The sequence below is a fragment of the Cyprinus carpio genome, chromosome A23 (genome assembly GCF_018340385.1).
Source record: "Cyprinus carpio isolate SPL01 chromosome A23, ASM1834038v1, whole genome shotgun sequence".
Lineage (NCBI taxonomy): Eukaryota > Metazoa > Chordata > Actinopteri > Cypriniformes > Cyprinidae > Cyprinus > Cyprinus carpio.
In genome coordinates, this window is record NC_056594.1 from 10,950,219 (window position 1) to 10,975,855 (window position 25,637).

General features: G+C 37.0%; 4 protein-coding genes across 9 annotated transcripts; 2 read left to right on the plus strand and 2 right to left on the minus strand.

Moving 5' to 3' along the window:
• Window positions 1-495: 495 nt before the first annotated feature.
• LOC109055075 (protein-S-isoprenylcysteine O-methyltransferase-like) lies at window positions 496-4,174 on the plus strand. The gene is made up of 5 exons (XM_042713095.1): window positions 496-768; window positions 1,073-1,161; window positions 1,570-1,739; window positions 2,024-2,241; window positions 3,246-4,174. Exons 1-5 carry the CDS (start codon window positions 550-552, stop codon window positions 3,426-3,428), a joined length of 879 nt encoding a protein of 292 aa, XP_042569029.1. The 5' UTR covers window positions 496-549; the 3' UTR covers window positions 3,429-4,174.
• LOC109055073 (RING finger protein 207) lies at window positions 3,899-14,638 on the minus strand. Of its 5 annotated transcripts, none has more exons than XM_042713090.1 (19): window positions 14,207-14,638; window positions 13,633-13,823; window positions 12,860-13,000; window positions 12,186-12,318; window positions 9,775-9,919; window positions 9,549-9,630; window positions 9,386-9,461; window positions 9,153-9,278; window positions 9,004-9,050; window positions 8,405-8,477; window positions 8,246-8,314; window positions 8,077-8,145; window positions 7,882-8,003; window positions 7,620-7,797; window positions 7,284-7,469; window positions 7,146-7,197; window positions 6,944-7,061; window positions 5,407-5,496; window positions 3,899-5,032 (listed from the first exon to the last, which is right to left on the minus strand). In XM_042713090.1, exons 3-19 carry the CDS (start codon window positions 12,868-12,870, stop codon window positions 4,888-4,890), a joined length of 1,722 nt encoding a protein of 573 aa, XP_042569024.1. In that variant the 5' UTR covers window positions 12,871-13,000; window positions 13,633-13,823; window positions 14,207-14,638; the 3' UTR covers window positions 3,899-4,887. The 5 variants fall into 5 exon arrangements, with proteins under 5 accessions (XP_042569024.1, XP_042569023.1, XP_018927848.1 ...); XM_042713089.1 differs by having other exon boundaries at window positions 12,860-13,181; XM_019072303.2 differs by having other exon boundaries at window positions 12,829-13,181.
• A 141-nt stretch (window positions 14,639-14,779) lies between these two features.
• LOC109055095 (60S ribosomal protein L22-like) lies at window positions 14,780-15,846 on the plus strand. Its single transcript, XM_042713096.1, has 4 exons — window positions 14,780-14,909; window positions 15,224-15,331; window positions 15,440-15,564; window positions 15,659-15,846. Exons 1-4 carry the CDS (start codon window positions 14,898-14,900, stop codon window positions 15,801-15,803), a joined length of 390 nt encoding a protein of 129 aa, XP_042569030.1. The 5' UTR covers window positions 14,780-14,897; the 3' UTR covers window positions 15,804-15,846.
• A 411-nt stretch (window positions 15,847-16,257) lies between these two features.
• On the minus strand, window positions 16,258-22,975 carry LOC109055078 (protein RCC2 homolog). 2 transcript variants are annotated; one of them, XM_042713094.1, is made up of 13 exons: window positions 22,789-22,975; window positions 21,563-21,777; window positions 21,073-21,166; window positions 19,793-19,936; window positions 19,370-19,501; window positions 19,178-19,266; window positions 18,978-19,092; window positions 18,724-18,890; window positions 18,471-18,651; window positions 18,282-18,387; window positions 18,114-18,186; window positions 17,693-17,770; window positions 16,258-17,594 (listed from the first exon to the last, which is right to left on the minus strand). In XM_042713094.1, the coding sequence occupies exons 2-13, from the start codon at window positions 21,764-21,766 to the stop codon at window positions 17,490-17,492; spliced, it is 1,488 nt and encodes a 495-aa protein (XP_042569028.1). In that variant the 5' UTR covers window positions 21,767-21,777; window positions 22,789-22,975; the 3' UTR covers window positions 16,258-17,489. The 2 variants fall into 2 exon arrangements, with proteins under 2 accessions (XP_042569028.1, XP_042569027.1); XM_042713093.1 differs by lacking the exon at window positions 22,789-22,975 and adding an exon at window positions 22,390-22,635.
• Window positions 22,976-25,637: the final 2,662 nt, after the last annotated feature.

The window sequence follows — 25,637 nt, forward strand, 5'->3', positions numbered from 1 at the left end:
ACAGCCATTCATTTGTTATTATTAAGTGTACACGGGTTGTCGATTAAAAATAGGGCCCTTTTTCAACATCTTGAGTGAATCAGCATTTTAGTTTTATTGCTTTATTAGTAAATTGTACAACATACAGCCTTTGCATTGCATGATAAACAACACTTTCATTAAACCACATTGTGTAATAATAATAGGAATTTTTAATATTTTTATAGAACATTTACAGCTTGGCACATTTGATTTCATCGCAAGGAAACAATGTGTGTACGTGTGTATGGTTTTAAATAAATATATTAAATATTAATATTATTATATATCATTAGCCCTACTTCTTTTGTATTATTATTTCATTTTTAGAAGTTTTCATAATCTTAATACTTCTACTAATAATAACAGAATAATTTAATCTTTTAAAATTAAAGGCGCACATCAGGATAAATTAATACATATCTACATTCAATAAGCGTGAAAAAGCTGTCAAACCGATTAGTAATAAGGGAGTCAGCGAGAGCTCTGAAGCCACGCGAGATTTCTCGGCGAGGTCTTGCTGTTTTCAACATGGCAGGCAGCAAGTTGGTGCTAGAAGGGAGGATAAGTATTATTAGCTTTATCTCAGGACTGGGCGTCATCGTAATACCTTTACTTGTAAAATTTGGCGCTCACATTGACTGGATATTCGATTACCTCACGGATGTGAACGGGAAAATAGCCATTGCGGCGTATATCACAGTTATCAATGGCTTCCTGCTAATCATATACAAGGGACCTTTATACAAGGTAAGACTCAGAGAGACAGTCTGAAGCGGATGTGTTGTACAGATAGAGCACATGTGTAATAACTAGGTAATCGAACCACTGTCTAGTGCTATATACGTGTTTTAAATTAATAAAGATGTCTAGATGTGTAGTTGCAAAGGCTACAGAATTCTGTCACTGTATAATCCTGTTACATCAGCTCTCTAATGGGATCTCCTGTAGGCTTCTCTGTCAATATAAATAATCTCTCCAAGAAGACAGTACAGTATGTGGGTTTGCAGAATCAGGATCTGGCTCACACTTACCTGCCTTTTTGCTTAATCAGGTGGCTGTTCGAGCCTGCTTTCTTGGATTTGCCTTTGGATGTGGGCTCATTTTAAGTTTTGCAGACACAACATGGACACACTTCGGCTGGTAATTCAACTTTTTTTGAAAGGAGTTAGATCTATTTGAGGTTAATTTACCCATTTAACATACAGTGGTGGCCAGAATTGTTTGAACACCTCACCATCATCCAGTCAGTCTGGAATAGGCATGAAGATACAGAACAAACTCAGACAGCCTAAAGTTTTTCAGGTAGCTTTGCGGGTAGGTTTCTTAAAGCATCTCGGAGATGTCGCCACAGTTCTCCTGGATTTAGTCCATCTAATAACTAAATAAATAAAAAAATTAGCTGGTGAAAATATTAGTGTTCTAATCATTTTGGCCACTGCTGTAAATATGGACTGTGAACAAGTATGTATGGTTTTTACAAGTGAATCAATTTTGCTAGATTAATGGAATAATGTCCGTCTGTATTGACACTTTGTTTTGTTTCACTAGGTATATGTGTTCACTGTCATTTTTTCACTACTCTGAGTACCTGGTTACTGCCATGATCAACCCGCGCAGTCTGTCTCTAGACTCATTCCTGCTCAACCACAGTGTTGAGTATATAGTAGCAGCTGTTTCCTCCTGGATAGAATTCACTGTGGAACAGCTCCTTATTCCAGGTTTGATACGATCTAGAGGCAGAGTTTGATTATGCTTTGTCAAACCTATAGAGCTTAGCACATTCAGTTAAAAATAAAAACTGAAACATAATAATGTAATATAAAATAATATAATATTTTGCCAAAGCTTTTTTGTTTCTTTATTTTAGAGTGATTGAAATTAAATTATTCTAAAGTTTACAGAATTATTGTTATGATATGAGCTATTTTTCTCATTATTGATATGAAGTGATTCCTTAAGTTTCCAGAATGAACTGAATTTCACTGTTTGTTTTCCCCTGCAGAGATGAAGCAGGTGAACTGGCTCTCTCTGGTGGGTCTGGTGATGGTTCTCTGTGGGGAGAGTCTGCGCAAAGCTGCCATGTTGACAGCAGGATCCAACTTTAACCACATAGTGCAGAATGAGAAGGCCCAGACCCACATGCTGGTCACCTCTGGAGTGTACGCTTTCTTCAGACATCCTTCCTATGTGGGCTGGTTTTACTGGAGCATTGGCACTCAGGTTCTTCAACCATTATTTCAATGGAATTTATATTTCTAGTGAATATCACTGTAAATATTGTTCTAAACAAAGCAACTTTACAAATAATATTTTTTAATAATTATTAAAAGTATAATAATTATACTAATAAAATGTATAATAATTATTAATGTTGTTATGTTATATATTTTATTTATTTTAAATATATTAAATATAAGTATTGATTTATTATTTTTTTGTGTCCCTAAAATTCACACTACCAAAAGTCTGGAATATATAAAAAACTATAATTTTTCAAAAATACTGCATATATTTGATAATATATATATATATAATTTTTTTTAAAGACGTTTTGTGTTCAATAATGCTGTATATATTTGATAAAAATACTGTAAAACCAGTAATATTGTTAAATATTATTACAATTTAAAATAATGGTTTCCTATTTAAGTACATTTTAAAATTTAATTTATTCCTATGATAGCAAAGCTAAATTTTCAGTAGTCATTATTCCAGTCATAATAAGATATCATCATATTCTCATATGCTTGCTAATCTGGTGCTTATTATCAATGTTGAAAAATGTTTTTGCTTCTAATATGTTTGTGGAAATCTAGATACCTTGATACTCCTTGATGAATAGAAAGTTAAAAAGAACAGCATTTTTTTTTTTTACTGTTTGATCAATTTAATGTGTCCTGGCTAAGTAAAAGTATTTTTTAAAATCATACTTTTTAATGCAGTTTATCTCAGTTTCCACAAAAATATGAAACGGCAAATATGGTTTTCAACATTGATAATAAAAAGAAATGTTTCTTGAGCAGCAAAAGCCTGGAGTAATGACTGCTGAAAATTCAAATAGTAAACAGTTATTCTAAATTGTAACATATAATACGGTTTTCATATTTTCGATCAAATAGACATAAAATCTTAACTATTCCAAACTTTTGACTGACAGTTTAGTTGTTAGTCTAAATAACAAGTGTTTTGTTTGAACCTGTATTCTTGCTTCTCCTTTTCCCCAGATAATGCTGTGCAACCCTGTATGTATACTAGGATATACATTCGCCAGCTGGCGGTTCTTTCGAGAGCGTATTGAGGAAGAGGAGATCTCTCTCATCCATTTCTTTGGAGAGGAATACATTGAGTATAAGAAGAAGGTCTTTACTGGCTTGCCCTTCATCTCAGGGATCAGAGTTAACTCTTAAAGCTGTACTGCATTGAACGGAGGAAATAGCCTGAAAGTGCACACCTGGACACCTCTGACTTGGAGCGAGCTAGTTGCCTGGTGGCATCATATCGTGTCCCCTTGGGGGTGGCACAGATATTTATATATAAGGTGGCAGCACAGTAAAACTGACTCACTGATCTGCTCTGAGACACAATGTTCTGCTCTGAGCAAGGTGGAGCTTCCACCCTCAACATCATCAGAGATACTAGTACACAAACACCACATTCCTCAGCATCTGTCTCGTCTCCTGCACTTTCTGTTCTTACATTCTCTCTTCTACTCATTTACATACCAGTCATATATCATATATCCTCATATTTACAGTCTTTGTACCATGTAATTTCATACGCTGGTTTCGTTTTTTTTTAAATCCTCCGGTTTTGTGGTTAGAATCCTTAAAATTGAGATTCAGAACATTGGTTTGTTACAATTTATGAGCGTCCAGAGTTTTTCAGTAGATTTTTAAATCTCTTGCAGTATTTTTATTCAGATAGGCTTTAAATTAAACTTAAGATATACTTACTGCAGTGGCCATTTAGTCATTGTCCGTTTTGTGTAAGGAGTATATCATATCTTAGAAATCTCTTTTTGTCGGTCACAACAGGTCTACACATTTTAAAACACATTTCTGCCAATCTCTAAATATCTGTGATTTGTTAATGCTGTTGGACAATTTTAATATTATGATTAGGAAAATAAACATGTGATAAATTACAGGCCTAATTCCTCTTTGGATTATTTGTTCCCCATTGGTCTTTCCAGTCCTTTAGTCATGTCTCGATGCTTATGCCCTCTCGTCAAATGCATTAGTCTCTCTTTGTCTTCACTTCCACACTCACTCATTACCTTATCCATGTCTTGTCACTTTCCTTCACACTTGCATGATAATTCAACAGTAAAATCTATTTCTATGAAGGTAGGATTCAGAAGGCCAAACGCCGGAGGGGTTATGCTGTATCCAAAGTCTTAATATTTCTGATTTTACATTTCTGGGAGGAAGGCTCCACTCTCCACCTGGCATGATGTAGCTTATATAGACATTGGGTAAAAAAAGAGGAATTTCTTGCACCCTTTTAACCAATGACGAGCACTATAATATATATGTGTACAGGTAATGGACATTTGAACACATGCAATAGGTTTTTATGATGTAAGAGTTGCACTACGCTTGTGCAAAAAGCTAATGGAAGAGGACCACCCTACCTCTTGGATAACTGCACTGCTTACATTATTAACATCTTCAGCAAAATGTAACAAACCTTTAAAATAAACTGAATATAATGTTTATTTGACATTACTGTGATTCTCTACTGTAAACTAATAGTTTTTCTCTTTCAAGCTTCTGTAAACTAGATTTAATGTAAGTGCATGCTTATTGTTTGGGGTAACAGTTGTCTAAACTGACAGCTGTTTGTAGGATCAACATAAAAGCAGTTTTACATTGGTATCTCTTTGCGATTGGCTGTATCTGTGGTGTTCTTCTGCTTGCTTGGCCTGTAGTAATCCTTGTTCTTGGGATTGGTCTCTTCTGATAGGCTGTTTAGAGTCCAGTTGTCCTCAGTGTTACAGGACAGCTCATTACTGTATCGGTGAAGTATGGAATAACCATTAATGACGATGACGCTTTATTTTTATAGCACAATTAAAAACAACCCACGTTAACCAATGTGCTTTACAACAACTAAAACCACAAACAATAAGACAAAAACAATTAAAATCGTAGTAGAGTACCATAAAAGAAAGTGCTTCAACGTAATAAAAACAGTAATATACAATGGGAAATGCTTCAAGTATTAACTGCTTTATCAAACAGAAAAGTTTTAAACTTGGATTTAAAAACAAACAAATATGAAACCAGTCTAACTGAAATGGGCGAATCATTCCAAATTCTTAATGCTTAATAATAAATAACTGTCTGTCTACGTTATATACTTTGAGAAATTGCTGGGACCCACCTGGGCAGTGTGTCTGCAGAGGTGCTGTCTTCATAGATTTTCAGCATGATCTCTGTGCGATCATCTTTGAGCTCTTTAGGCTCCTCCAGCCTGTTAAAGATCAAATTAGACTGGGGAAAAAAATCACAAACACCCTAATAGGAGTATTATACACTCACCTAAAGGATTATTAGGAACACCTGTTCAATTTCTCATTAATGCAATTATCTAATCAACCAATCACAAGGCAGTTGCTTCAATGCATTTAGGGGTGTGGTCCTGGTCAAGACAATCTCCTGAACTCCAAACTGAATGTCAGAATGGGAAAGAAAGGTGATTTAAGCCAATTTTGAGCGTGGCATGGTTGTTGGTGCCAGACGGGCCGGTCTGAGTATTTCACAATCTGCTCAGTTACTGGGATTTTCACGCACAACCATTTCTAGGGTTTACAAAGAATGGTGTGAAAAGGGAAAAAAACATCCAGTATGCAGCAGTCCTGTGGGCGAAAATGCCTTGTTGATGCTAGAGGTCAGAGGAGAATGGGCCGACTGATTCAAGCTGATAGAAGAGCAACTTTGACTGAAATAAACACTCGTTACAACCGAGGTATGCAGCAAAGCATTTGTGAAGCCACAACACGGACAACCTTGAGGCGGATGGGCTACAACAGCAGAAGACCCCACCGGGTACCACTCATCTCCACTACAAATAGGAAAAAGAGGCTACAATTCGCACGAGCTCCACAAAATTGGACAGTTGAAGACTGGAAAAATGTTGCCTGGTCTGATGAGTCTCGATTTCTGTTGAGACATTCAGATGGTAGAGTCAGAATTTGGCGTAAACAGAATGAGAACATGGATCCATCATGCCTTGTTACCACTGTGCAGGCTGGTGATGGTGGATGTGTAATGGTCTGGGGGATGTTTTCTTGGCACACTTTAGGCCCCTTGGTGCCAATTGGGCATAATTTAAATGCCACGGCCTACCTGAGCAGTGTTTCTGACCACGTCCATCCCTTTATGACCACCTTGTACCCATCCTCTGATGGCTACTTCCAGCAGGATAATGCACCATGTCACAAAGCTCGAATCATTTCAAATTGGTTTCTTGAACATGACAATGAGTCCACTGTACTAAAATGGCCCCCACAGTCACCAGATCTCAACCCAATAGAGCATCTTTGGGATGTGGTGGAACGGGAGCTTCGTGCCCTGGATGTGCATCCCACAAATCTCCACCAACTGCAACAAGATGCTATCCTATCAATATGGGCCAACATTTCTAAAGAATGCTTTCAGCACCTTGTTGAATCAATGCCACGTAGAATTAAGGCAGTTCTGAAAGTGAAAGGGGGTCAAACACAGTATTAGTATGGTGTTCCTAATAATCCTTTAGGTGAGTGTATATATATATGTATGAGTATGACACTTATTTCAAAAACATTAAATCTTACAGGTAATAATCTTGCAGATCCCTAACTTTTGAACAGTAGTGTATACTGTATATTATTTATTGTACTCTATAAGTGATGTGAACGATACATCAAGCTCTCCAGTACCTGTGCTCAAGACGCTCTTTCACTTTTGCTATGGAGCGAATGTAGGGGCCTATTTGTCTGGAAATAGTGGTCAAATATGAGTTCTCCTGTTTTAACTGAAGCAGGTCATGAATTTGAGCTGAAAAGAAAAGGTAACATCAACAAAAAGATGACTAAATATGCAGTGAGCAGATAAATCTTACGCATTTACATACTTACACACCTTCATAAATCTCCTGTTCATTTGCCACCCTTTGTAATGTCTCCTCCCAAATCTAAAAACAAAATTGATGGCACAGTGAGTTGCGTTCTTCACATCCTCCTAATGTCAGTAGGCTATTGGCAAGAATTGACATCTCACCTCCTCGAACATGGCCCGCATGAGCTCGACTGAGGAGTACTCTGATGAGATCTGTCTGTCCACCTGAATAGACCTCTCCAAAATCTCATTCATGGTGTCAGGTTTGCTGAGTGAATGGTGCTTGGTCAGGTCTCTGTGAATCTCCTGCACCTGGTCTTTGAGCTTCTGGATTTCTGTCTGTAAAGTCTAGTTGAACAGACATGGAGAATTTCTCAGTTGCAGTACAATATTTCAAACCTTTTTTTGTGTTTAGCTGTTGGACTTTATGGTTACATATAATTTTAATTTGTTACATTAGTCCAGAAATAGGCTAAAATATAATGGACTGAACGTCACCCTGTAGCTGTTCTCGTAGTTGCAGCAGTGCTCCATAAAGGGCGTCTCTCCACCCTCCGCCAGCAGGACTTTGGTGCTGATGTAACGGTGTGAAGTCGGTCTGTGCACCACTGAGGAGCACAGTGACAAGTCACTCATGGCTGGAGAGTGACACTGCACTGACAGAGATGATTGCATCCTGCAGAAAGATGATAAAAAGATTAATGTTTAAGTGTTACATTTTTAATAAACATATTTAGTCTGCTTGAATAAATAGACTCACAGTCCACTGGTGTTTCCCAGACCTAAAGCCACACTCCCTGTAGTCGACAGTGAACGTCGCTGCCCCAACAGCAAGAGCGGCTCCAGGCAGCGAGCAAACTCAGAGCGATATTCTGTGTTTATCTGTGTAGACAGATTACAGCAGATATAATTTATGCACTGACTTATCTAACATAATTGAATTTAGTAAACTAACCTTACTGCTCTGTGCTGGTTTCAGTCTGTGTGGTAGTTTCACAATCTTCTTCAGTCTCTCCATTAATTGCTGTGTGAGGTCAAATCAATCAATTATGATTCTTATTATTGGTACCATGCCCTGAAATAGTTATTATTTTAAAAAAAATATTTTATTTATTTGTACTCACATATCCCATGTCCAAGAACTCAAACTTATTTGCTGAGCTTAGGAAGGCTGAACATGTGACAAGATGAACCTGGAGAGAATTCAATGGAAACGTGTCTGAAAGCAAGAAGATTATGTGAAAACATTAAGATGCACAAAGACATGAAGAAAATGCAATTACCTGGAGAGTTGGCAGGAGCGCTGCAAGATGAGATAACTGCTCTTTGAAGGCTCTCTCCTTCTCCTCATGCTGACTAGAAAATAAAAACACAAAAGAAGATTAGTGTTCCTATAAGTGTTAATAAGTGTTCCTAAATAAAAATCTTTGGTCATCCTTTGCCTTTGTCATTTTTTGTGCGTGCTTAGATTACATATATTATTATTATATTAATATGCAGTATTATAATATTTAATTATATCTCAAACAACAATATATTAAATATAATTAATAGTGATGCACTGAAATTAAAATTCTGATACCAATAATTATGTTATGGTTGATAACTGATAAATGACAGATATTAAAATTTTTATATTAAATTAGAGATTGAAACCTCTGATAACTATAATATCAGCTGATAACTGATATGGTACAAATATATTGTGCATCTCTAATTATTCAAATTTAATATTTCACTGCACTATTACACATTTGTGATCAATTTATTTTTGTCTGACAAAAAGCATCATGGTACAGTTAGTGCTTTAATGTCATTATATAGTAGAATATGTTTTATTTTTTCATATACTTATTTTTTATGTGATATATATTTTATTTACCTTTGTGCTGCCTTGAGTAGAATCTTTTTTCTTTCTGCTAGTCTTTCCTGAGGAAAAAATCACCAATTTCAAAATGATGACATTTTTTTTTATATCCAAATCATTTAAGTGTAGCCAGAGAGATTAAGTCATGTAATTGTGCATGAAACCTGCATATTATTGAACAGAGTGCAGATGGCGCTCTCTTCTTCATCCACGTTGGCCCTGACCTCTCCAATCATGGCTTTGAGCAGAATAATGGCTTCTCGTGCTGACGTCTGAAGCTCCTTAACAGCCTGAGGAGAGTGAAATGACTTCAATAGGTGTTTCACAGCTCCACACAATACAGACACAGATGAAAGAACACATTTCTGCGGAAGAAAAGGATGGGAGAGAAACTCACTAAGACGGCTTGGTCCAATTTTTCACAGCCTTGTATATATGCTGTCTCAATATCAATGCAGTGTGCTCTGCTCTCCCTATGGGATTAGACAAACCCAGATTATTTTGAAATCAGATGAGCGATATGCTAATTACATGCTCTGTGAGTTAAGTTTATAACTCACACTTGCGTGTCTCTGAAACAGTTGATGCAGAGCATGGACTTTTTCTCCGTTGAAAACATAATGTAGAGTTCCTCATGGAGGGCTGCAATCAGACAGAAACTGCATGAATCTCAAAGCTTTAGCATTAAAGACTTGTTTTTGGCATGAATTTGAAATGATTTTTTTTTTCATTTATATTTTGCTGGGGAAACTTGAGAAGTGGTTTTAAGTCATTCAAAACACACACCACATTTTTTGTGGGCTTCTTTGGTGCGCTTTGCCAAGGAGACAATCTCGTGGCAGGAAAACATCTTGGCTTTGTGGGTGGTTTCCCTGCAGTCTCGACACAGTGGCTGGCAACAAGTGTTGCAATAATACATTGCATCCACATCCTGGGGTTTGTGACAGAAGATTTAAATACGTAACCAGACAAAATCAAACCTTTTTTTTAAACAAAAGATACATAAATAAAAATCTTGACATTCGGACTTACAAAATACTTATATACTGAATTTCATGCACAAACACCGCTACTGAATCTATAGCACGACCAATGTAGTCTGATTCCCAACGAATGACTCTTATGAGCCAATTCTTTTTAGTGAATTAAAAAGGAACAGCGCAACTGCTGTTGTCCAATTCCTGAACAAATTATTCTAATGAATCTTTGTTTGACTCTGATGGTTCTTTCAGTGGATCATACACAGTAGTTACTGGCTAGTTGTTCATATGACAATGTGTTGTTAAAGACACTAAGACATTATGCATTTAGTCAGTAATATTTTATTAAAAAAATACATTTATAAAATATGTTTTTAATTTTTTTAGTATTGCTGTTTAAGAAATATAGGCTAATTATTGGATTTAATTTATGCCAGTACTTAAAAGCCTTTGACTTTTCCAATAAATTAGTCCCTATAAACCAAATCCCTTTCTTACAGTCGACAGCAAGGTCGCATTCAGATCTGCCTCCATCCAATCAACAACCAATGGATAAAATCCCCACCCTACCTTTTTTATTTTTCAATAATCTGTCTGTAATCGCAATAAAGAAGAAAAGACCTTAAATGAATAGTTCATCCAAAAATTAACATTTGCTGAAAATGAACTCATCCTCAGGACATCAAAGATGTAGATGATTTTGTTTATTTTATCGGAACAGATTTGGAGAAATGTAGTATTACATAATTTGCTCACCAATGGATTATCTGCAGTGAATGGGTGCTGTCAGAATGAGAGTCTAAAAAGCTGATAACAACATCACAATAATCCACAAATAATTGGCATAACTCCAGTCCATCAATTTATGTCTTGTAATAAATCTTGTATCTTGTATTAAACAGATTCTTCATATAGATGTTTTTAATTTGAAACCGTTGCTTCCATCTAAAACGTGAGTCCTCTATCATATATTTACGCTAGTTAAAAAAAAGTCCAAATGCCTTAATGATGGATTTATTTATTACAAACACACGGCTTTTCACTTCATACGACATTAAAGTGATACTCCACCGCAAAATGAAAATTTAGTTATTAATCACTTACCCCCATGTCGTTCCAAACCCGTAAAAGCTTTGTTCGTCTTCAGAACACAATTTAAGATATATGAAAACCGGGAGGCCTGTGACTGTCCCATAGACTGCCAAGTAAATAATAGTGTCAAGGTCCAGGAAAGTACGAAAAGAATCATCAGAATAGTCCATCTGCCATCAGTGATTCAACCGTAACATTATGAAGCGACGAGAATACTTTTTGCACATGAAGAAAACAAAAATAAGGACTTTATTCAACAATTCCTCTCCTCTGTGTCTCTCCCAATCAGTGTAGCGCCATTTTGACAAATCTAAGCAGTACGCCGCCTTGTCACTACATAACGTTACGGTTGAATCACTGATGGCAGATGGAGTATTCTGACGATGCTTTTCATACTTTCCTGGACCTTGACACTGTTACTTATTTGGCAGTCTATGGGACAGTCTCAAGCCTCCCGGTTTTCATCCAAAATATCTTAAATTGTGTTCCGAAGATGAACAAAGCTTCTACGGGTTTGGAACGACATGGGGGTAAGTGATTAATGACAAATATTTTATTTTGCGGTGGAGTAACCCTTAACTGATCACATGGATAATTGTGATGCTTTAGTTTGGACTCTGATTCTGACGGCACCCATTCACTGCAAAGGATCCATTAGTGAGCAAATAATGTAATGTTTCACCAAATCTGTTCCAATAAGTAACAAACTCATCTACAGGTACATCTTGGATGGCCTGAGGGTGAGTAAATTGTCATTTTTGGGTGAATTTTTCATTTAAAAAGTGTAAGCACAACTTTTGCAAGAACTATATTATAAATAAATGTATTAATTAAATATTTCATAATTTAGCAATTGCATTTTTTTCTCTCAAAATATATTATTCTGTAAAATAATCATATCAACACTATATAAGCTCACATTCAGATTTGCCTCCATCCAATCCCGATGGATAAATCCACTACCCTACATTTTTTTTTCTATAATCCGTTTAACTTGCATGTACATCACAATATGTGAGAAAAGATCTCCCGCTATTTCTATTACATTGTGACTTTTAGGAACTATAACCGTAACATTCTTTATGAAGTGCATGTTTTGAAGTGTTGAGATGGTGATAATGAGACCTGTTTCTTGCACTCCAAATCACAGTTGGCACACTGCACAGTTTCCTCACTGTCTGCTGAACTGTCCACCAAGAACTTCAGGAGTCGATCCTCTGGGGGGAGTGCATTTATTCCTTTCACAACAGACTGATGTCTACAAAAGAAACAGACAGTTTTGTGTGCCTGTGCAGAACTTTTGTCCCATTGCCTGATAATGTCTTAGTCATACATCTGGCATTGACAAGGTTATCTCTCCCTCATAGCAACAACGACACAAATAGCTCTGTTTTGAATTCTGAGATATAACAGAGACTGATAGATAAACCCCCACACAGACAGAAATAGACACAAACATGAGACTCAATTAAACATAATTCCCAGAAAAAAGACTATTTTATATTTCTAAGCTTAATAGTTCAAAGATTCCCTGTAAATTCACTTTTATGAGAAGCATTCACAGTGCATTTGACAAAAAGTGTTTTAAACAATGATATATTGTCCTATACTGTAACATTAGCATTGTCCTTTGCATGGCTGATGCACAACAATTACAAACACATAATGCATGCAACACTCATAATGCAACACAAATACTGAGAAATGTTTGCAGTAACTTAACCTTCAGATAAATATTGAACCAGCTAAAAAACAAATTGATACTTACTCTAACATGCTGCCTTATAAAGACCACCAACCTTTTTTCCATTTTTTAATATATTTCCTCCATATGTGCAAGATCTACGGAGTGCGATTAAGCTGCTGCTAGACTTACTATATGGAAGCAGAAGGGTGAGCACACAGACATTTCAGCCATCTAACTGTAGCCAGCCCAGGACCTGTGTATCCAATGTCAAGTGTCAGATAGTGTTAGATGGCCTTGGCACAATGTGCCCAGAGACTTTCGAATAAGTCCAACACAAAGGCAGGATTTATGGTGCAGCTGTTGAAGGCAATCTCTCCTACAAATGCCCTTGGCACCGTATAGTTGACCAGACAGTGTCGTTTGACAATTTAGATCTATAAATACAATGTTAGATTTTTCAAATGCATACATGTCATAAGTATGGATGCCCATTTCCGCCACACAATACAAAAGGTAATTGCAACTGTTTATACTACAATTCTGACTTTTTTCTCACATTATATCTCACAAGTCAGCCTTTGTTTCTAGCAATTTAAAAAAAGAAAAAAAGAAAAAAAAAGTCTGAATTGCTAGCTATAAACTCAGAACTGTAAGATACATACTCAGAATTCAGCTGACTTTTTCTTGCAATTGCAAATTTATATCTCATAATTCTGACTTTTCTTCTCAAAAGAAATTGTTAGATAAAAGGTCGCCATTACCTTTTTTTTTTTTTTTTTTTTTTTTAGTACCGTGGTGGAAACAGGCTTCCATACTTAAGCACAATTATTTAAGTGTGAATTGTCATAATAAGGTGATCAATGATTAAATAAAGTAAATACCTACCCACAGAGAGGGCAAGTCAGTCGGCTGTCCACGGCTCTTCCGCGCAAGCAGCTTGCACAGAATGTGTGGTAACAGTCCAGCAGACATGGATGCTCATACTGTTCTTGGCACAAGTGGCACACCAGAGGATGGCAGTTGGCACTGTCCAGGTCATAGAGATTATCCAAAGGGGAAAAAATATCTCCAGACATCTGAAAATATAATAAGTCCTTCAGATATAATATATGCCTGAGCACATTTACACATTGCACATTTATACAGTGTATCTATAATAAATAATATTTTAAGCATGCTCAGTACCCTTGGGCTCTTCGTGAATAATAATATATAGTTAAATTAAACGTGTTCTTAATTAATTTGCCTGGTTAAATAAAGGTTAAATAAAAATTGTTCTTTGAGATCCAAGGTCAGTACTCATTATTGAACTTAGAAGACAGCTATAAACGTCTGAATAAGGCCATATACTCTCCAAGGCAACATCAAAGTCAAAGGTCACTTGAATAGATACATACTAAAAGATATAGAAGGAATATATGTACATATTTAATTTCATTCACATAGAATATCTGAATACCTTTTCCTGTCCGAGTGCTTCTGCCAGGTGGAATGAATGCCGTGTGAAGGTTCTGTGAGGGTCCCTATGTGCAGGACAAACAATAAATTGACACTCCTGTATCTGCTGTGTGAGGGGGGGATATGTTTGGGCCAGAACACTGATTACACAACACAACACAGATGCCATTGTCTGTCAAAAGCAGAGCCCTAGTAGCTAAAATTAAATCACACAATATATCTTTCTTAATCTAGCATGCAAACTAACGTCATATCACAATAATGATGTCACTAAAAGCCTTAGTTAGATATTTTCATATATACATGCAAAAATATAATTTGTGGGTCATTTTAACACACGAACGCCTGTTCACATTTAAAAAGATAGCTCTTCCTAACATGAAATTTGTCATCATTTCCTCATCTATTAATCATTCCAAATTTATCACGAAATGACTTTTATGTGTGGATCACAAGTCTTTTAAAATACGATTAGCATTATTCTTTTGCATTGGGAACAATTAAGTCATATTTTTATACGGTCAAATCGTACATAGAGTACATTATGACTTTTTTAATACTATTATTATTGTGAAAATCGTCATCCAAAAACAGACAAATCGAGCACATCGATCACATCCGCGCTAGATTATTCCGCCTGTGACGTCGCGCTCGCGCAGTCGTGGTTCTTCCTTTCGACGAGATTTCTTGCTATGGCGCCTGTTGTAAGTGCGAACACACGGAGCTAGTGAATCAAATAACAGCCGTTTCCATTCGTTATCAAATACACAAATCATTCTAGATGAAATATTAAACACTATCGCTGTCATAAAATAAGTTTTGTAATAACCCAGTACGTCAAGCAATCGTTACATATCATTGAATGAACCCCGTGCAGCCACATTAACAGGGAGCTTAATTCAGTCTTGCGCGCAACTCTGCAACACTTCTACAAATGGTTTTGTTATGTGAGGATAATGACACGATATATATTATATAATTATGTTTTTTATATATATATATTATATATTAATTGCAGAGGAAACACCAGAGCTCTAAAGGTGGAAAGAAGAAGAAGCAGGTCCTGAAGTTCACGTTGGACTGCACGCACCCCGTTGAAGATGGCATTATGGATGCTGCAAACTTTGTGAGTAGAGCAAGCCATTATAAAGCCTTATTGTGTCTTTATTAAACTCAAGAGGTCAGATAACCGCCAGCTGAGTTAGTATCTTATCATTTGCATGTGTGGTTACAGGAGCAGTTCCTACAGGAGCGCATCAAAGTCAATGGTAAAGCTGGAAACCTGGGAGGTGGAGTGGTCACCATTGAAAGAAGCAAGAGCAAAATCACAGTTTCTTCTGAGGTGCCCTTCTCCAAGAGGTGTGTGTTTTGATATATCTTGACTTTGTTTTACCAGTTATATTTTAATCTGCAACTTTTTACATTTTTATTCCACTGTCATCTTATTCTACAGGTACCTGAAATACCTCACAAAGAAATACTTAAAGAAGAACAATCTCAGAGACTGGTTGCGTGTTGTGGCTAACACTAAAGAAAGCTATGAGCTTCGCTACTTCCAGATCAACCAGGATGAGGAAGAAGAGGAGGATGAGGATTAAACAGTTTTTTTTTTACATTTAAATAAATTCATATACAACTACATTTTATGTATCCAGATATAGTTCTTTATCACTGGTGTTTCGATGTTAGATAAACACACACCTATATTTATTCAGTTATCCACCACAGATACTTATAAAGTGGCATCAGATCTTCTATATTGTGGTGAACATCTGAGTAACAGGTTACAAGAAATTATTTGGTTTTATGCATCGGTTGTATTAACTTTTTTGGCAGTGTACTCAAAAATGGAGAAATGAGCTTGCAGAGGCAAGAAATGTTTTTAAATAAATGAAATGTGCACAAATGAATTGTTCACAACACCTATAACGTGTCTGGAAAATAAATAGGGTGAATTTTCACTTAATGGCAACTAAGACAACAGCACACTGTTCTGCTAACTTGAGGGATAAAAAAAGCATATGCATGGTTAAAAAAAACTGCAGCAACATATACCAACTTACATGAACCTTTATTTAATATTAAGAAAAAAAATAACATTTTAGAATTCAGAATAGAAGTTGGAATTCCAGTTCCTGGACATAAACTGAAACAAATGAACATTTCTTGTAAGTTCACAATTAAAATTATGGAACATAACACTTCAGCTTGTTGCTTGCCCACAAACTGGATGGATTCTTGAATAAACTGACAAACAGATTATGAAACAAAACAAATGTGATCACAGTTAAAGCCCAGGTGAACACAAAGAAATGGCACAGTATTCAACATATTGCATGAAATCATGCTCTGTAAAGACACTGTAGTCCCAGATGATGGGACAATCCTACTCTTCTCAACATCAAGTCCATTATTTCCAAAACATGCTAACATCAACACATGAGAACAGCATTTCTAGTTTACAATACTAGCAAGGGCGGGAACATTAATGATTTACATTTCTAAAAAAGGGGAGAATGAATTTTAATAAAAATCTCACAGCTGATGTCTCATTTGCATTGCAGGAGTTGATAATACTTCCCTGATCAGATTAACAGGAGTTTGTATCCTAAACATGGAGAGGAAAAAACTCGCATATTAGCAACATGGTCTTTTGACTCGAGGAAAATGATGTTCTTATGTATGGTGATGATAACATGGAGCTGGAAGTAATGAAAGTGATGTTTAAAAGATGAAGTGCCCCATAACACTTGAGTTGTCATAGGACTAACTGAACTTCCTCAGCCTGAATCATCTCACTTAAAAAGGCACAAGAATGGAGTGAGTTTGTCTTTCAGTTAACCATTAGCCCATTGATAGTCTGCATTAGAATGATTTAGCACCAGTTTTTGGAAGAGAGCAGACCTGGATCTCACAGTCATTGTTACGGAAAAATAATCAACAAAACAATCTGTGATATACTTCCATTAGGAATGTACAAGTAAAGGGGATGGATCCAGTGGAATCCGAGTGCTCTGAGAAGTTGCTGGCTCTATTGTGAAATTAAATCAGGTGTGTGATGCCACTATTACCATTCTCGAACGCCCGAGCCTGCACAGCTCAGTTAATGCAACTTTCATACTTTTATCCAACATGTGGCCTGTTTTCAAAAATGTAATATGAGGTCCAAAAATAAAGAAAAATAAACAATCCCATCCCAACCAAACTGTGATTACACAGGTGACCTAGTGAGCAGAGGCATTCCATTAAAAAAAGCCCCTAGAGAAGATGTGAATGGTGTCCAATCAGAGAGTGCGCGGGTTGTATTCGGGAAGCTTCTTGAGCTTTTCCTTCTCCTGCTCCGTGTCTTGTCGAGCAATAACCAGGGAGTGCGAATAGCCCATCACCACCTGAAATCACATAGTTTTCAGCTGCATTGCGATACTGTGCATCACAGAGAACAGAATTCTGTGAGGATGAGAGTCACGTTTTTGACAGCAGAACTCACCTGTTCTGAGTACACGCCATCCAGAGTTTTGACCTCTTGAGCAGTGGTGGATGACTTGGGTTTGTTGTCACCATAGCCCTAAGATTCAAAATTTAAATATGAGAAACTTGGCATCTTACACTATTTATACACATATTGATGGAAGTCTCTTTTGCATGAATTTTGTGAAATATTATAACACTTTTAAATAACCGTTTTCTATTTTAATATACTTTAAAATGTCATTTATTTCTTTGATAGAAAAGCTTGATTTTCAGGAGTCATTACTCCAGTCTCCAGTGTCACTTGATCGTTCGGAATTCATTAAGTCTAAAGAAAACTATAAGCTTCGCTACTTCCAGTTCAACCAGGATGAGGAAGAGGAGGATGAGGATTAAATTGCATTTCTAAACGGGCCTTAAAAGACGACAGATAAACATACCAGCTCTCCAAATGTGGGCGATGGTCCCCAGCTAATGGTGCTATCATCAGCTGCTATGATAATACTGCTCTTCCTGAGAGGAGTTATAGACAACATCTAATCAACATTCTGCAAACATTTCAAAATGTTTTATAAAACACATTTTTAGAGTCCTCTGCCTTTACTTACCCACAGGCCAGACTGCGAATTTTCCATCCGCACAGATCCTGCACAGCTTTGGGGTACATGGTGGACTCACGGGACGTGTTTGTCACTCCCCAGAAAAACAGACCACCTGAGGAAAGAGAAGCAGCATTAACCACCAACCGATGGGTATTAGGTTGTGTTTTTTTTCCCAGGGAGGAATTACATGCTTACCTGTTTCATTAACAGCAAAAGAACACTGGTAGCCACAGTAAATCTGAGTTGCTCCACGGCCAGGGAAGTCAAAGAGCTTGACTAACCGTGGGACCATCTCGTCTTTCTGCTCGGTGTGGCCTAGTCGTCCATATCCCCCAAATCCCCACGAAAACACACGCTTTTGGGAATCCAGCACCAGCTGTGAGGAAGCAACAATTCAGTAATTCATCCACGTCTGACTTACACTACAATCCACAAACTTGCTACACACCGTATGATTGGCCCCACATGCTACATCCCGAGCCACAACGTTGGGCACAGGAAGCACCTGGCCATCCTTGGTCTTCTCAATGAAAATGGCCACCCGTCTAGGGATCAGCTCACAGTCAAACTCAATGCGCTGGGCACGAGCGATGAACTTTCCGTCTGAGTTATGCCCTTTAGATACAAAGAGTAAATAATTCAAATGGATGCATTTGATGGCTGCATTTCAATGACGTCCCACTGGACTACAGTTTTATTTACCTAGTTGGCCGTATTCTGGGCAACCGAAAGAATAAAGGTTCCCCTTGCAATCCACAATCATAGTGAACTCTGCACCACAGGCCACTTTGACTATCGGCTGCCCGTTGTACTGGATCTGTAGGTAAATCAATGCAGATGTTTTGAGTAGCATTCAACACAGAAAGACCATGTTCCACTAAGTGAGTAAGGGAGAGTCTTACTGTAGCTGGGCTGAGCACAGCATCTGTCTGATTGCCTTGACCTAGCTGCCCCAGTTTGTTTTCTCCAAAGGAGTAGACAATACCATTTTCTGTGAGACAAAGCAGAACAAAACACCACATTTGCAGTTTTCAACAATTGTAATTATGGAATTTATATGACAAACATATCGCATTTAGCAAAGGTCTGCCTACCTGTTAAAGCCATGGTGTGGTTTCTACCACAAGCAGCTGCTACAATAACTTCCTCCCCCAGGCCCTCAACTAGCTTTGGAGCCTCCAATCGTTTAGTGTCTCCATGACCCAACTGCCCTTTTTCATTACGACCTGAGAGGGACCAGAGGCAGAAATTAGTATCTTTTAGTTTGATTGTTTTCTTTCATGAAGATGGCTGGGTCCTATAACAGTTTAGTGACCAACTGTTTAGTGACCAACATACACATATTATATATAGAAATTGTTTGAACGGCTGTCTAAAAACGTTAAACTGTTTAAAAATGAATTATTTTACAATTAGTCATCAAACATCTTTAAAAAGACAACAAGATTCAGATTTCATTTCTATTCTCTAAATTTGCTATGGCTAAGTTGTTTCAGTGTTCTTGTGTAAAAACTTACCCCAGCTCCAGAGTTTGCCCTCTGTGGTGATGATGAGACTGTGGGCAGCACAGGGTCCAGACACCACGCAGCTAACCTGGACATCACTGAGAAATCCATAGCGATGGGGGCCCCACAGATTCTGCCCAAGGTTCCTGTAAGCAGCTGTAAAAACATGCACAGACACACATGAAAAGTTTATCAAAGCTGCAAATTCTATAAATGACTGCAACCCACACACTTCCTCTTTCTTATTTTAAGTGTAAAGTTGATTTTTGCACCTGCTCGATTTGGTGGTGTATCTCAAAATTTCCCTACTCTGAAGTTCAAAATATGATTGTTATCAGTTATTGCAACTTAAATCTGATTTAACTCACATAGAAGTGTAAATTCACTGCAGTACATTCAGTCAGCGTGTACTTAAAATTAAACGTGTTATATATATATATATATATATATATATATATATATATATATATATATATATATTAGGTTACAAAAATAAAAAAATGCCTACATCAAATATATTTATTATTGATGTTTTTGTTCAGCAAGGATGCATTAAATCGATAAAAAGCGGAGTAGGGCCTATTACATTGTCAAGTACGGTTACAAAAATAAAAAAATGCCTACATCAAATAAATGCTGTTCTTTTGAACTTTCTATTGACTGAGGAATCCTAAAAATATATATCAGTTTCCACAAAAATATTAACAGCAATTTGATTTTAAGAAATGTTTCTTGAGCACATTACGCATTTTACGGCATTTTGGAATGATTTCTGAAGGATCACATGAGTCCGTAATCACAAGAATAAATCATATTTGAAAACATATTAAAATAGAAAACAGTAAGCAAATAATATTTCACAATATTACTGCTTTTACTATATTATCAAATAATTGCAGCCTATGAAAGCATACTGACCCTAATTTGTTTTTAACAGTAGTGTGTGTGTGTATGTATGTATGATATATATATATATATATATATATATATATATATATATATATATATATATATATATATATGCTTTCATAAAACAGCAGTCAAGTCTGTCTTGCCTATGCCAGCAGCCACCACTTATTCTTAAACTTCACAGATGGTCTGTCCAATATCAGAAACAGTGCTTAATCTTCAAGAGAATTCCAAAATGCAAACTAAAGTGCAAATTAAATTCTGGTTTCACAACGTCCCATTAACAGATTAACACATGTGGCTCACTCAGGTGGGAGTACTCTCCTAAATCCTTTAAAAACTATACTGTATCCCAGATTTCTCTGGCTCATGCATGATCATACCTTGCTGTTTTGGCACTTCTTTTCTGCCAATCAGGTCCCAGTTGGTGGCTCCAAAAATGAGCAACTGACCTTTGACTTTGGGCACCTCGAGTTTCTGCACAAAAGAAAAAGCAAGAAATCCAATAATAGTTTTCAAACTGAGCTCCAGAGACCCCTAGGGGGTACTTGGGTGTCAATGTAAAAATAAATAAATAGCTATCAAAACCAAAGTGTTAGCTTAATAATACCTTTGTAATATCAAGCTTACTATTTTTCAAAAAGAGGAAATAGGTCTCCATGCATATTAAATATACAGCCGCTTTTATATTTATACTTTCAGGGGATCCCTCCAAAGTCATATTTTGGGGTCCTTGTCATCAAAAGGTTTGGAAACCCTGCACTTATTGCATGCTGGCGTATAAATATGTATAATATGTGTGTGCATGTGTCTGTATATGTGCATAGAGTATACAGATACAAAGAAGCAATAAGAGCCGATATATATCCTTACAATCTTCTCCTTCACATCATCAGCCACAGTGACCGGCTGCAGACCGGCTTTAGCTGCAGGTTTCCCAGATTTCTTTGTGTTTTCCTGTTCAAAGTCATCAAACTCGTCGTCACTGCTAAACTCCCTGTCCTTTTTCTTTCCACCTCCTCTCTTTCTCTTCAGTCCACCGTTCCCAGACACATCTGTCACCTTCTTGCGTGGCATAGTACAAAATCCTACAATTAAAACAAAAAAGCAGTAAGCGAACAGTTTATAGTTCTGACTATAATTTGACAGAAAGAAGAATCAAACGAGCCCAAACATGAGATGCGAATGAAGAAAAAGTCAATGTGATTCAAAACCCTTGCTGGTTCAAATTCCCAATTATCTCCCAGCAAAAGAAAATATACACATGCTCTGCGTATAAGTAATGCCAATGTATTATTTCTCCCTATATCTAAAGATGTAAAGATAAAGCGTTATGAAAGCTGAGGTCTCGCGCTATGCTAACACACTAGCAGCGCTGCAACAAAAGAATCAGCAGCAGCGCGTCTGTCTCACTCACTCTCATTTGTTTCTTTGTTATGTTTTCTAATGTAGCCGCCGGTTAGCCAACTAGCACCGCTCTGCTTTAAACAGACTAGTAACTAAACTATTCACTTACCCACGTGTTCTATCTACCCCGTCCCGTAAAAATAGTCCGAACCATCAACTTATGCCCCAGGAAAGCGCATTTGAAAGACATAACGTTTACAGATGTGTATGATGCAGACGTAGCCGTGTTAGCATGCTACACTACATTTGCATCCTAAGCCGCAATCATAAACATCGAGAATATCATAACTCACCTGAGTAAAACTTTCCCTGTCTACTTTTAATGCAAATATCTAAGTTCACGGAATATTGACGGGTTAAGTGGACGCGGCTTGGTCTGTTGTGCTGGAAGACGCGATAATTATGTAAATAGATTTCCTGATTCAGATGCTCTACTTGTGTCTGTCCGTCTTCCTCTTTTTTTTTTTTTTTTTTTTTGATTGATTCGGAACAAAAGACTCGCAGCCTCGCGATCAAACCACGTGGGTGCAGCGCACACTCAGGACTGGATATCGCACACATCTGGCTGCAGAGCTCGCGAGTTTGTAGTATAAAAATCGCGAAAGATATGCACATTAAACGTAATTTTAAACTCGTGTAAGAGGTGCACAAAAAAGTTTCTCTAACTTTAAAAAATGTAAGTGTGACGTTACCTGTGTTACTTGGAATGACAGCGTTGATGCGCGAGGTCTTTTTCTTCGTTTTTTACTATGTTAATTTAGGTTCGGCGGTACAATTAAAACACTCATGTAACTTTCTTGGCAGTGAGCGTGTAGTCCACAAAACAAAAACACGAGGATGGGATGCAGCGCTGAGCGAACTACAAATTCTGAGTCCTGCTGACTAGACTATGTAGTGCCCTCTGCTGAGTTGGAGGACGTACTCTACCTCAGAAACAACTGTCTCCACCATGGAGGACATAAATGCCGACAAATTTGAATCGTGTTGTTTTTTATGGTCTGAAAATAATATGCATCTATTCCTACTTCCGACTTCAGCTTCTGTTATTCTTACACTGCTTGCATTCTTGTATCCGTTTAAATGAAAGAGTAAAGGGAATTCTGTAGATGGAGTGGGCATGGTAAGTGTGATCATTTATTGTGGCCCAGATAAATACATCCCATATGAAATAAAAAAAAAATTGGTAATAGAAAGTAATATTTAATATAAAACTGTTGCGTGTTAATGAGAAGAAAATCAGTAAAAGGCATTCACTGTTCCTGATTGAGAGGCATGTGTTAAATGTGGATAAAATTCCATCAAGTATGTGTACTTGTTTAAAAGCTAACTGTTGGTTTTTTATTTTACCAGTCTTTTGAACCATGTCCCATGTTAGGAAACACAGTATGGTGCATGGTTTACGTGTGAAGAGGCTGGGCATTTAAATTGAGGTGAACAAAACAACCTGTTTTATTCTAATAGTCAGAGACAGTGTTCATATAAAGCTAAAATATGACTGAACAAAAACCTCGAATGATGGTTAAAATGTGAGATATAAAGCAATATTCAGTGTTTTGCAAGTAATATAATTTTAATGAACTTTATTTTGTTTTGTTGGGTTTTTTATTATTGTATTTTATTGGTCTTTATTTCCCCTTAAAGGGATACTCCATTCCAAAATGAAAATTTTGTCATTAATCACTTACCCCCATGTCGTTTCAAACCCGTAAAAGCTTTGTTAGTTTTCAGAACACAGTTTAAGATATTTAGGATGAAAATCGGCATAGCTCCATTTTGACAAATCTGAGCTGTACGCAGGCAGCCTACGCTCTTCTGTGTCAGCCGCGCCACAAGGATACATTTTTTATGTGTATTTACACTTTGGTTTGAAAGCAAACAGCGCATCGGCGCAGCGCTGCGGGCACAGAAGTCAGAACTTCACACGCCAACAGCTCACATCTCACAAAATTCAAAAACGCTGATTTGAAGAGACACAGAGGAGAGGAATTGTTGAATAAAGTCATTATTTTTGTTTTCTTTGTGTACAAATTTTCTTTGTGTACAAAAAGTATACTGGTCGCTTCATAGCGTTTCCGGTTGAATTGGACCTTGACACTACTAATTCTGATGATTCGTTTCATACTTTCCTGGACCTTGACACTGTTATTTACTTGGCAGTCTATGGGACAGTCACAAGCCTACCGGTTTTCATCCAAAATATCTTAAACTGTGTTCCGAAGACGAACAAAGCTTTTACTGGTTTGTAACGACATGGGGGTAAGTGATTAATGACAAAATTTTCATTTTGCAGTGGAGTAACCCTTTAACATTACACAGCATTATGTCTTCTGTATATGAGAGGGGAAAATTTATAATTTACTTTACATTTAATTAAATATGCATTAATTTTGCTTGTTGACACAGAAGGAAAAATGCATTTTTTCTTAATTTCTGAATTTATTTCAATTAACTTCTTGTTTTTAACATGAGTACTGTCTATCTAGCATATCAATGCCTCCTTTTTTCCTTCTATCAATGCTGTGTCTCCCCCAGCAGCAGCATGGAGCTATTGAAAGAAAAGTTGCTGTTCTGTGATTGGCGGGATTGCAGGCCTGATGATCTGCCATTGGCTTGGTGTTTCTTTGAACATTTGCATACTGCAGGGAGGCTCTCTCCTGATGTACGGCAGGGGGAAGGAGTGAGTGAAAAGAAAGGGAAAAGGGAGGGACTGAGAGAAAAGAATAGAGGGAGAAGAGTTTTCATATTCGTGGGAGAAGCCGTGTCAGTTAATGGACTGGGAGTCTCAAAACTTGTTCCCTCACTAAAAGAAACATTTGAAATCAGCTCTTCACAATTACTGTGCTTTCTGAGGAAGATACAGTGGTGTCATCAATTGTAGATTCACAGATGGCTGCACTGCGCAAAGATGGGAGCAGAAATCACAATGGATTTATATTGGTAGCTTGTGATCAATAAGGACAATATTAGAGGGGTGACATTTAAGGGACGTGAAGCCAGGCTTGTGAGTAAGTATTTTTTTGTAAAAAAGAGAGCTAAAATTCTAGTGCCTATATTGTTTTACATATGAAAATCTGACAGTGCAACATAACCTCACTGAGGGGGAAGTGAGTGATGAAGCTGTAGATAAAAATCAAAAATCAGATGGAAAAAAATATTGTGTGTAATAATCTGACCATGTTATGCCATCTGATTTATATACTGAGATTATTGCTTCATAAGAAAGAACATATTGTAAATTCACTTAGAGGGAAATTGTTCTTTTGTGATATGAAGACTCTATGCTACTTATTTGATACTAATACGATTGATATTAATGTACATTTGGCCTCTAATTACACAAAAACAACATTTTTGGCATTTTTTGTTGTCATGATAGACAAACAGATGGACATAAATAGTCTGTATTGCCTGGTGGACAATGACAGTCAAACAATGCTGTATTTCATCTTTTACTATGGTATATGTGTGACATTTAAAAGGTAATCTGACATGTATATATCAGTTCAGTGCTAAAGCTAATCTGAGAGCAGATTCATGGTCT